Raw genomic sequence first — 13,466 nt, 5'->3', positions numbered from 1 at the left:
GTTCTCTCTCAAACAACCACTAAACAAAAACTCACTTAAAACTCCTCATATATCTTAACAAGCACCATGACCTATATAATAATAATAATTCTTGCATTCATTTTTACCGAATTTTTTTATAGTTTTCTGCAATGTTCTTTTATAACCATCAAGATTGAGAAATGTTTTCAGTAGGGGTGTCACGGTTAGAGAAAATGCTTACAGTTTAAAAATAATAACGTGTTAAACGGCAATATTTGCTATAGATTAGACCCAGATTCATAATAATTCACTTATTAACTTGAAAGTTGTCTGAGTTCAATCAATATCTCCCAAAGAATGCCTTAAGATCTGTCTAAATATGAAATTGTCACTTGGATTCATTTATTATGAAAGATGCAAGACACAAGCACAACTGGAACAAATTGAAGTCCTTGATACTACAAATGTCTTGTAGGCCTTTGTCTATAAAATAAATCCACCTCAGTTCATATTTTGTCAAAACAACTGCTATGTTATCAAACTTCTGCATTAAATATTAACAGCAGAGTGGCCAAACAGACATTAGAATTATCAGAAAAGACAAAAGACATTAAAAATTGATCTGGATTGATGCTATTTTTAGCATTTTCTGCCTCGCATTTTGTCCAAAACTTGTCGCAAGAGACTTGGTTATGTTGGCACTGAGGAGCGCAATGTAATGTAAAGTTCACAAATGAACTTATTTCATGCAATATAAGATTGAACTTGCATTAAATAAAAAAAATAATGTAAGTTATGATACATGTATATAGAATGTTGGCTGGGAGTTATATCCAACATTATTTATGATACAAGATACCCCACAATCTCATCTGATGTAATTGTTGCTTGAGTGATGTAGAATAATGCAAGAACTTAATGTGTGCAGTAAATGGTATAATTATGGCCATAAATTGCTCTAGTTTGTTAGAAAATGTAATTTTGATGGATTTATCAATTGTAAATATATGACTCCAACTTTGGGAAGGAGGGGGAAGTGAACCAAGTTATTACTTGTTTGCCCTGGGACTGCAATGTCAATGCTATGGTTTTTTTGTCAAGATGGCCCTGATACATCAAAACTGCAGAGCTAAAGTTTATAAATGGCAGATATTTAAACTTTTGAATGATTCCACAGAGTAGGAAGCACCATTGGTGCTTCGCTTCAATATTTGTTTCAGTCCACAAACTTAAACAAGAGCTGTCGGTAGGACAGCAGCGCTCGACTATTCTTAGTGCTTGATAGTAAAAAAAGCCTTGATTAAAAGGTAAAATTTTCTCAGTAAAGAAAAAGGCAAAAATTTTCTTTCAATCCATATTTCATTTATAGGCATTGGAGAGAGTCCTATTATGCTGTCAAAGACACAGGCAAAAGTATCGGACCTGAGAAGAAAAAATATGACCAGATTGATAAAAAAAAAACCTGTGTTCATCTTAAAAGTGTCAAAAAAAAAAAAAAAAATGTATATAATGACCCCCTTTAAAAATATACTATAAGTTAAGAGTTAAGACTATAACTATAATTTTGATAGTGGAAAATTTTTTTTTTATATAATTTCATCGGTGGTTTTGTATATGGTACCTTATAGTAAGCCTTAGAGTGTTGAATTTTTTTTTTTCAGGGTTGTAGTAGGGGACCAGGGGCAGATAGGGGTGGGGTGTCCAAACACTGATACTGCCACCTGTGCATACAACAGGGCAATTTGTGCAATGTTTGTGCGCATACATCATGATGTTTTTTTTAATAGCATATTAAATCAATCTTGTATTGAAATATTTGACCTAAAAATAATGAGATAATATATCGCATATAAATCGTAAATTGCTATTAGAACAATATACCTAAGACGAAAACTCACAGTTACTCCCCTTTTATCAAAATATTTGACAACATGAGGACTGACAAGAAATGGTCAGATGCTGTACTCAAATTGGTTTCCGAGTTAAACAATTTTGATTATGCAGGTAAGTTTTCCCCCATTTAATACTGGTTGGGGACCACCAAAACCGGACAACCATCAAAACCGGACGGCCCCGAAAATGCTTAAATTTAGTATTTTCTTTGTTCAGTGGTTGTCAGTCACTTTTTCATCATCAATAAATGCATGTTTCTTCTAAAATTAAGTAAATAAATTTATTTCAACCTCCGTAAATGGTAATATTAAATGTCTATTTCAAGAGTGTTGACGTTAAAATTTGGGGGGTCCAGAAATCAATGCCTGACCTCAAATACCAGTTATAATCATTTGCAGGGTAAACAATAGAATATCCAAAACTTCAGCATTTGTTGCTGAAATATTGTATATCATGTTAAAAATCAAAACACCCAAGCTTTTACCTGATTTAAAACAAGTAATGTACAAATCTGTCCGGACACATGGTCCTGTAGTGTAGACAATTTAGGTAATTTTGAGACCCCCCTTGTCGAGCCTCAGATATTAGTGTCAATACAATCAGAAATAAACAAACTAGTTTGTTAGTTAGAAAAAGAACCTAGCTGAACTGTGTGAATTTTTTTAGCTGAACTGTGTGAATTTTTTTAATCTCTAGATTTAAATTTATGAAATATGTACGGTAAAATGTTCAAAAAGTGTCCGGTTGATGGTCCCCGACCAGTACAGTTTTCATTTCAATATTCACTGTAGACACAACTCACGGATTGTGCCGATTTGAGTTATTTTTTATTCCATTATCTTGCACAAAATTTAGTTTTTATTTTGACAGGTTGATAAAAACAATGCTGAAAAATCTCTTGGATTAGACCCCTATGTCTATTTCAGAAGTAAAAATTGAATATAATACTCTTAATAAGTGGTGGTGGTATTGGTAGTTTTCACTCCCCATCACAGCAATAAGCCACATTGAATTTACCAGAGCACAGTTCACCCACCGCATTGTTCCTTGGCAGACAGTTTACCAGTATAAGTTGCCTTCACTTATGCATGGAACTGATAACATCATTCTGTACATACCACAGCTGAGGTACAGTGTGAATGACTGTAGAATTGGTTATATGATCAATCACAATGAATGTGACCTGCAACATCCAGGAATCGAACCCAGATTGCCCGATTCACAGTCTAACGCTCTACCTATTGAGCTATCCGATTGAACTTTGTATGTACTCCTGGTTTAGTCCTGGGGTCAATTCTGGGATACCCCCCCCCCCCAAAGAAAAAGAAGAAAAAAAATAGCTCAGTATAATAAGATTGGAATGTCAGGTTATCACTACTTGGGTGAGATAACCCTCTATTTGATGACTAATAATATCTGTCATAAGTTGTGGTTCGGACCGGGGGGAAACCAGGTGAATTTTTTTTTAGCACAATATTATGTTTGCTGTCTTATTTATCTTTACATTATAAATCAAAGTCTCTATTTTTGTTTCTTTTTAATAATTCTATTATGCTTGGTAATATGTTCCATTGTTGCATTCTTAATTTTAACCAGGTAATTTTTGATGATTCATTACTTGGCGAATATGATATCTCAATCTTATATTTGGTCATTTTTCAGCTTGGAATTGATAAAAAATGTGTATTTTCTTTTGGGACTATTCATTAGACCCAGACAAAGAAGGAAACAAATCCGAGGTTATATTATACATACCTTCATAAATAGCCTTGTTATATTACAGATCCAAGTGGAAATAGAGCTCACACTGGTTGTGTACCTTTCTATATTGATGGTAACAGAGTTGGTGTTATACCAGCACAGGTTATGAAAGAACTACCAAATTATCCAGACGTGTTCAAGATTTGTACTGAACAGGTACCTGTGATGTATTGTATGAATTTCTTTAATTACACCAACATCTGTATAATTGACTTATTTATTTTAGCGCTGTTTTTTCTTTGTTACTGATATTTAAGTAATTATTGTCACCAGTCTATGTACATGTACAATTACATTGAATATTATTATAGAAAAACGCATTAAATTTAAATGAAAAGTTTTCAAAGTTTCTAAGTTTGAAGATTAGCAATGTGACCTCATTATACTATTAATAGTGCATGTATGTACATGTATTTGGTATTAATATTTTAATTTTTAACTGATTTATAATACTAAATACGAAACAAAAATGTAAAGAACTACCTATTAAATCTACAATTCTTAAAGTTTTTTTTTGTAGTAATTTTGTACATTTCATTATTTTGCACATGTGCATGAATTGTTTGTTGATTTTTATGCCTTGATTTTTGGATAAACCATTTTCACAATGATATAAATTGCAATATCTCCTCACTTTATAATAACATATATTATGTTATTGGCATTGTAATAATTATAATTTCAGTCTGGTCAATGTGTGTATTTAAGTGAGCAGTTATCAACTGAAGTAAAGAAGTCAGATGTGTTTGAGAGAGTTCTAATGGATCTAAGAAAACAAGAAAAATTTGTTACACTAAAAGGATGGAGAAATGAGGTAAAAGTTCATTCTACTATAGTTAATGTTGTTGATCAGGTACAGACTGTTTCATGTAATGTATGGTGTTGGTAAGAATATCGAAGTGTCTGCTTGATACCTACTTTGGGGATATTAAGATGTATATTTAAAGTAAGTCAGTCAACAGTATAATTCCTGGTCAGAGTGCACATATGTAAGGTTGGCTTGGCTCTTTACTGGTGGTATTAAAAGCTTATCTTTAAAGGTTCCAGTAGGTTTAGAGATAAACATGTTAAATGATAATGACCTCTGACCTTAAAATCATATCTTCTGTTCTTGCCTGATGTCAAACATTAAAAAAATTGTATAACAATTATGATGACAGAACTTTTCCAGATATGCTTGATAAGTTCTAGGTATAGTTTTTGTAGTCCATACTGTTATGCTTACGTTCTTATCTATTTAGAAGCACTTCTATAGCTGTCAAAAGAAGATATTTGTGTCAATTAAACTGGTCTCAACTTTGTTGAAATATATGGAATAATGGACTTATGTCAATATATATTTTTGCTCATAAGAAATATCAGAGCCTGTGTAAAGAAGATTTCCTATATTTCAGAAATACAGTATATTCTATAAACTGGGGGAACCTCCAATTTGTCATGTGGAGAGAGCTGGTTGCCGTAAGATTATTTCTAATTTAGTTAAAAATAGCAGGGGGCTCTCTGTAAAGAGTTAACTCTATACAACAACAAGATTTTTTCTTCCATTCTTTTCCACTCTACTTTACCTCTTTGGAGCAACACCACTAAGCAACAACCAAAATAATTGTCTCTAGTAGTGTTGTTCTGCACAGGTTATACTGACAGTATCAGATTTGAAGCATGACCAATTCATTGTGTGTCCTAGGTTCAATCCTGTCTCTGGCAACATTTATAGTTATATCCCAAAGAACAAAGAGGTTTAAACAAGTAGAAATATATTGTATACAAATTTGACTATAAAATACATTTACTTAGGGTGTCAGAACATGGTGGTCCGAGGCAGGGCTTGAATTTATCTTCTATGATTCTTGCAAATTTACATGTACTGTACTTTAACTGGCAGCTTGCATTTAATATTAACATGTATATAATTTCTTTAATGATGTTTATTGCTACTGACCATTTTCAATTTTTCCTGGTGTTTAGTGAGTGCAAGCCATGCTGTTGGTACAAATACATGGCAGGATTAGATTAATGTTCCCCAAAATAATTTTATAGATTACTGGTAGACATGTTATTTATTATCATGGTAGCACTGCTTTCCTTTCAGCATTATTTGGCTTTATTCAATATGGTGTACATGTCAATGGTTACACTTATAAAGATGGAGAATTGAAGATGTGGGTTGGAAGAAGATCCAAAACAAAACAAACTTTTCCAAATATGCTTGATAACATGGTAAAATAAACAAATCCTGATTGGGCTATTATAGATCATTTTTTGGTGTAAAAAAATCACATAAAGAATATTTTTCATGTCTAGTGTTAGAATTAAAAGACTTTTTTTATGAGTTTATTATCAGAATCCTTGATATTTTGATTTCCCTTGTTATTCCCTGGAAAGAAATAGAGCCTGTGCTGCAGGGTGATTACTCCACCTGCTTCGCTCAATACAGACAGCATTGGATTAGATATCCAGGGGTTGATGGTTTGATCCTTGAGGGAGGCGTAATTTCTCAATGACAATTCATCTCCGACATAGAGACATATAGTTACTTGTCTGTCACCCGGATTTAGAAATTATGTGGGATAAGTAGATGGTCTCTTGTGGAGAATTTGGTTAAGGTCAGGTCATATAGTTGCTTTTTGGCATGACAGGTCTAGATAAGGTCATATGTTGACTTTCAAGTACATTGTATTATTGGTTAAATTTAGGTGATATGGTGGTTAAACTTGCTGTAGTAAAGAGTGGATTCTTGAAAAAAATTTTGCTATTTCATTCTATATTGTTTTTATGCCCCCGGGCATATAGTAAGTGAACCGTCCGTCCGTCTGTCCGAGCGCACGAGAGGGTTTATGTTGGGAACTGAATACCCAACAACTACCAATCCTACTCACTCCGTATTTATTGTTGGGTACAGTCGACTCTCGTTATCTCGAAGTCTTCGGGACTGTCAAAAAATATCGAGATAACGAAATGTCGAGATAAACGTATGAGGGTTTAAACCTGTCAAAAACTAATTTTTACAGAAGACATGCACATACCTTATAAGTCAAATAAGTACGACGTTTCATTATCTGGTGTCAATCCTTAAAATAAATATTAACAATTTGTTACAGAATTAAGCGGATGTTTACCAGCGGAAATACAGCATTTATCTGCTATGTGATTAAGACGCATGGTGAGGTTTACTCAGTTATAAACCGCTAAAACAAAAACGTTGTTTTCTAACTTTATTTATTTATTTAGTGTTTTAACATTGCATAATAAAACACATATAAACTACATGAAATCTTTTCATAGCAATCATTTTGTGAGAGTAATAGCACATTCATAAAAGCACACAATTTTTGAATAGTAATCAAGTTTATTTAATTTACCGATTAAAAGATAACAAGTTTACAAACTGATATCACTTGCAGTAAAGTTTATTTAAATGATAGCATACAGTATTAAACACATTTTCTCAATAATGTATTTATATTGACACTATTTCATGGACTTTTAAAGTAATAATGAATTAAATACAGTGTTCGTATGTTTTATACATATCGGAAAATTCACTCATTTTCGACATAAGTCAATCAACACGCTAATTAGATTAACAATTATTTCAAAACACCTTGACTTGTTACAAACATATCATCATCAATTATTATGACATGCGCTAAATTTGAGCGTTAACCGTCCCCTTTGTGTTTTTCACACCTCTGCAAGGGGCAGACGAAAAATTATTTGTCGAGATAAACAAAGGATTATAATAAATAACTGTTGGAGCTGAAATATCACATCGAGATACTGAAAAAAATAAAAATAAAAATATCGAGATAAAGAAATATATTCAATTTAGATAAAGAAGGGGAAAAAAACGGGACTTTCAGAATTTCATCGAGATAACGAAATCTCGAGATAAGCGATGTCGAGATAACGATAGTAGACTGTATTTTTATTGAATTTTGATGTATTGTTGGGTACTTTTTTACACAGTAAAATACCCAACAAAAATACAAATGTAAGGATGTACGTCCGTCCATCTGTCCATGCAAACATTTTGGGTTAAGGGGCTATATAACAGTAAAGAGAACAAAAGAGAACAATAGGTTAATTCTGTAATCAAAGGGTTTAGGGGCTAGTAGCCCTTAAGAAAACAAAGAAAATAACAAAGAAAATAGCCCCTAAACCCAAAATGTTGGAACGTTCGTACCAGGTTAACCAAGAATGGCAAGTTGGATTTTTCTTAAGTTCTACCTGTACCAATGGCTTCATAATTTACACACTGACTAATCCATACAAAGTATATGATCTGGGCTAGTTACATAACTATGGCTTCCATTTGCACCAAGTTATGGCCCTTTTCAGCACTTAGAAAATGAATAATGGTTAACCTAAACCGGCAAGTTGGAAATATCTTATGTTCTATCTGAACTAATGGCTTAATAATTTTCACACTTACTTATCAATACAATGTTCATGATATTGCCAAGTTATATAAATGTGCCGTCCATTTTCCCAGTAATTTCCCTTTTTATCACTTTGAAAATAGGACCTTGTATGGTTAACCTATTCCGCCAAGTTGGATTTATCAAAAAATTTCACCTAATTACTTAATTTATTTAATGATATCTTTGATATTTGGTAGGTGGATACCTTTAATGGTCCTCTAATTTTTTGTGGCGTTAGGCGTCTCTAGGTCAAGGTCAAGGTCACTTGTGTAAAAAAATAAATCTAAACATTTCTGCTCATACAGCCTTTATTTTTAAGTTAATGTCTTTCATGTTTATAATAGTCATACCAAGGGAGGTCCTCTTTCCTTTTCCTTTAGTAAGGGGTCATTTGGGTCAAGGTCACCAATGTCAAAAATAGATTTTTTACACTTTTTACAGGTGTATTAACCTTATTCTATCGACAGATGTCTTGTATATTTTGTAGGAACATAAAATTGAGGTATTCTCATTTGGATGGAGGTAGGGGTCAGTTGGGTCAAGGTCACCAGTGCTAAAAATAGATTTTTACACTTTTGCTCATACAGCCTTTATTTATTGACAGATTTGTATTATAATTGGTAGGAAGATAACTTACATGGTATTCTTCCTTTGGATGGAGTTAGGGGTCAGTTGAGTCAAGGTCAACAGTGCTAAAAATAGATTTTTACACTTTTGCCCATACAGCCTTTATATATTGACAGATTTATTTCATATTTGGTAGGAAAATAAGTTTCATGATATTCTTCCTTTGGATGGAGTTAGGGGTCAGTTGGGTCAAGGTCACCAGTGCTAAAAATAGATTTTTTACACTTTTGCCCATACAGCCTTTATCTTAAATATTGTTACTGACAAGAATCTGAGCCGGGGGCATTTGTGTTTAACAAACACGTTATTGTTTAAATATACATGTACACATTTTGAATAGCATGTCCAAATCTAAGATGATACTATAAATACCTGACATACTGTTACAATGGGGGGTTTTGATTTTGTTTGATACAGTGTGCAGGAGGGCTCACCTCAGGTCTTGGAATTACAGAATGTACAATCAAAGAATGTCAAGAAGAAGGTTCAGTTGATGATGAAACACTGAAAAAACTTAAACCTATTGGCTCTATAAGGTAGGGTATAACTTTACATAACTACAACTCCTGTTTGATGACCTGGCCAGGTATCAAACATTTTCCCTTCTGCCTTTAAAGTTAATGACCTATAGATTGACTTGAGCTGCAATGAATGTTTGTAGTAAAATATACAGTAATGCATATATGTTAATAACAGTCTTAACATTACAAACTGCTAGACACCACCTTTTTAATTTAACACCCCTTAAAGTCAGTACTAGATAGTCTTTCCAGGGATCTTTCTTGAAGAGTTTTACGGAAATGACTAATTTAATCTATATTTTTTTTAACTTTGGTGCTTAGCATTTTTTGCTTCCTTGCATTCTCAACACTTCATAAAAATTAAATGAGGTTTCATATGTTTAGTCCTTGTGAATGTTTTAGCTAAAGGAAGAGTAATAAACTTACCCAACAGCTTGATATTTTCACTCAAATTATTATAAATGTATTAAATTCATTTAAACTATTGAAACAGACAAGTAATTGAAACAGTAAGAATTATGTCAATTTTTCAAAACAGAAGCTATTTGTATATTTAACTCTTTCTCTGTAGAAAGGTATTTTGGACATTTGTAAAAAAACAACAGATTTTATAGTGATGGAGTTCTGATGATAAGACCACACAAAATTGCAGACATATTAGAGTGATGGTTTTAAAAGTGGACCATTATTGCTGTATATTTCTAACTTTTGTAGATAGTAAATTATCTTTCTATTTGAATCTATTTGTAGCTATTGTTACATAGATGATAGGGGCATTGAACCAGAGACTCAGTATCTGTACGACCTTGAACTTTCACCAGACTTTGTACCTAGAAATGCTGATGGAGAAATGCAAAGTTTCCACTTATATTCATTAGAAGAGGTTTGACCTAACACACTTATTTAGTTTATACAAATTTATTTTAGTTTGATTGTGTTGGAAGTTATAAGCTTATTGAAACACTCTAGAATCAGTTCCTGGAACCAGCTGGTACTAAGCAATGAATGTAAAGTATCTTTCTCAAGGAAACAACACACTTGTAAATAATTAAAATGATAATTATGATAAGTATTATCACTATTAGCTGATGATGTTTCTTAGATGATAATGAACTGTTGGTAGTTGATTGTTATTATTTTGATTGTTATTATTTCATACTATTTTTAATAATTATGAAGATAAAGATGATGATGATGCTGCAGATAATGGTGTTGATGAATCAGTTGTTGTTGTTGTTGTTGTTGTTGATGATGATGATGATACAGATCAGGTTATTTTTAAGGTGGGGAAGGGGCCCTTCCCTTAAATTTGGAATGTTTATTATTCAAAATGATAAGCAATATTTATACTATATTCCAGTTACAGGATTTGATAATAGCTGAAGAGTTCAAGCCGAACTGTGCTCTTACCATTATTGACTTCCTCATCAGACATGGGTATATTACACCTGATAATGGTAAATGATATTTTATTTTAAATGTTGTTTATGGTGATCATAAAAGATATTTAACAAGTTTTTAGTAATAGCATATGTTCAATTTTTCTGAGTGATGAATTTGTTATGCTGGGATACATTTAACATCTAGCTGAGGCTTCATTAGTGTAGGACCTGACTGTGCATTTATTATTTAATAAAAGTATAGAGTGGGTAAGCCTAAGGTCTTTATATAAACCTTACTTTGTGATAGTCTCTTAAAACTTAATTCATCTGAGCCTGCAATGATGTCAGAATAATGCTGAACATGGCCAAGTCCTTATATGGGCTTTAGCTGTAAATTGTAAATCATGAATGCAGACTCTAACTTTATTTAAGAACAACGTAAATGCTGGTTTAGAGCAAATATTTTGTTCCTCATGTTCAAGTAAGCCTACAGGTTCATGTTCATTTTCATGAAAGATTTCAAAATGTATTAAAAAAAAAGTATTGTCAAGTGAGCAGAGAAAGAAATTAACACATTGCACTCCACTTAAAATCTTCAAAAAATACCAAATAAAGGCTAGAATGTTTAAAAATAGCCCTTACTGTGTTAGTCACATACACACAGTAGAGTTATGGCGATAAATATTGCAAAATCAGTCATTAATTGCATTTAACATGAAAATTATTTTATTGAATTGTGAATATATTTACTTTTCTTTAAATCTTAGTACATTTTATTCAAGGTTGATTTCTTGAGAGAGAAAAAAGGCTCATCTGGAGGAATGCAGCTTTAATTCCTTACTTAAAATTAACTAACCAATTTCTTTAACACAACTAATGTATTATTATAAACCAATAGGAATAAAAATAAGCAAAGATTTCAAAAGGAAAATATCTGTTGTAATCAGTGATACCCAAGCTTCTTTAATTAAAGCTGTGGTGTTAAACATAAAAGATAGTGATAAAACTATAATATATTACAATATTTCCTTGTTGTATAAGGACATATAGAAGATAGAAAGTGTGATTACACTGTGTTAATAAATTGTTGTTAGTTTCAGTAATTTACTGTCACAACAACAGGAAAATATGCACTATTATAGTAATATCCTCCTTTAAGTATCAATATCACATTGAAGAAGAAAAAAAAAAACAATCCCAAGTATTTATGCTTACCAAATACTTGACTCCGAATTTCTTCTCTCTTTTTTAAATTTTGAAAGACTGTATCTTTTTGGCTTCTGAATATTGATAATGACAATTTCCAAATTCAAAAAGAGACATTACTCAAAATTAGTGGGAAAGTGTTAAAATTGTATGAAATACATGATATAATATTTATATACATGTACATGTAGCCTTACTTCCTTGTACATTTTAGTGTTATTATTATGAAGAAGACGAATTTGTGTACATGAATATAACATTTAAGAAAGAGTTTATCTTAAAGTGACATTATGCTCATATTTTCACTGCCGAAGTTCAGCTGAATAAGTTACGTCAAAAATAATTTTATTATAATGGTCAATGACCAATAACCCTTTCCCTCATGAGCATAATTATTGTGAAAAATGGCCGTTTTCATTGAAAAGCCTCCTGTTACAAGTTCAAACTGCTATGAAACTATGAAAAAGGCTTCAATACTAATCAAACTTGGCACAAATGTTGACTGGACCATTGCCTTTGTAACGACATGCTCAGTCTTAAATTTCCTGTTACCATTGCAACAAGGGGACATCTCAAAATTGCCAAAAATCAACATTTTGCATAGATTTTTTCCATCAAAATTGATTTCAAAGTGCTGCAACTTCTCAATGGATTGAGATAGAGTCAAAGGCTTTTCAGCGTTGGTTACACATTACCTTATGATTGACCTGGGCTCAATTTTTGGCCTCTCACAATCCACAATTTTCTTGGCAATGAGGGGGACTTATTATAACTTTCACCTTTAACCTTGGATAGGCATAATGTCACTTTAATTTCCTTGAATAACAGTGTATAAGATATTGTACAAATGCTTTAACGGATAAAACCCTTCATTAGATAGCAGAAAAATATTTTGGTCGAACAAATTTTTTTTCTGTTTATGTACAATATTCATGTGTTGTAACAGAGACAGTCTATAGAGGTCATTTATACCTTTTGTTCTTGTCCAATAGAATTCAGCAATCTTTAGATTACTAGTCCGACGTGTTAGACACTTTGGCCATATCTCAGATCCTCAAATCTCACATAACAATATTAATAATTTTAATTTGTGTTTAATCCCAACAATGTACATGAACTGTTCTTTTATTTCAGAGCCAAACTACTGTTATATTATTCAGAGAATGCACATTTCATTACAACCAAGTCCATAGAGAGAAGAACAACATGGATAGATACAAAAACATGTTAGAATAAATACTAGTCCCTTTTTCCTTGTATTAAACTTAAATAAAACTGTGATACTGTTGTTTATAAGATTATTTATGTTTTTAACCCTAACTCTTGATGACCCCTATATTGTGGCAGAGGGTCTGCCTTATTTTTCCAGAGATCTTTGATCTATAATCAAGTGATACCAGAGACGAATAAATAAACAGATGTGCTTTCCTGATTATTTTAGGGATAATAACTGAACTAGTTGGTGTTGTATCAGTCCGATGTGGCATAATGGGGAAATTACTGAACTAGTTTGTCTCACAAATATAACTAAACAATTTATATAATCAAGCAGAACCATTGTCCTAAAGTCTCCCACATTATCTCCTTTTGTGTCTTTTTATTTGTCTTGTATACTGAGGTACTTATTGCCATGGACTTCAGTCATCTGCAACAAAATTTTCAATTCAAAAAAAAGATTTTAATAACAAGAAACT

General features: G+C 32.1%; 1 protein-coding gene across 1 annotated transcript; it reads left to right on the top strand.

Annotated features, from left to right (window-relative positions):
- Nucleotides 1–1,804: 1,804 nt before the first annotated feature.
- On the top strand, nt 1,805–13,060 carry LOC132746866 (uncharacterized). The gene is made up of 9 exons (XM_060736139.1): nt 1,805–1,965; nt 3,638–3,771; nt 4,301–4,429; nt 5,010–5,073; nt 5,705–5,832; nt 9,081–9,199; nt 9,935–10,067; nt 10,545–10,641; nt 12,907–13,060. Exons 1-9 carry the CDS (start codon nt 1,893–1,895, stop codon nt 12,963–12,965), a joined length of 936 nt encoding a protein of 311 aa, XP_060592122.1. The 5' UTR covers nt 1,805–1,892; the 3' UTR covers nt 12,966–13,060.
- The last annotated feature ends 406 nt before the right edge of the window (nt 13,061–13,466 follow it).

This window comes from Ruditapes philippinarum, unplaced genomic scaffold (genome assembly GCF_026571515.1).
Source record: "Ruditapes philippinarum isolate M1 unplaced genomic scaffold, ASM2657151v2 ctg1153_1_1_1_1, whole genome shotgun sequence".
Classification (NCBI taxonomy): domain Eukaryota; kingdom Metazoa; phylum Mollusca; class Bivalvia; order Venerida; family Veneridae; genus Ruditapes; species Ruditapes philippinarum.
Note: the sequence above shows the minus strand (reverse complement) of the source record. Positions and strands in the feature narration are given on the sequence as shown.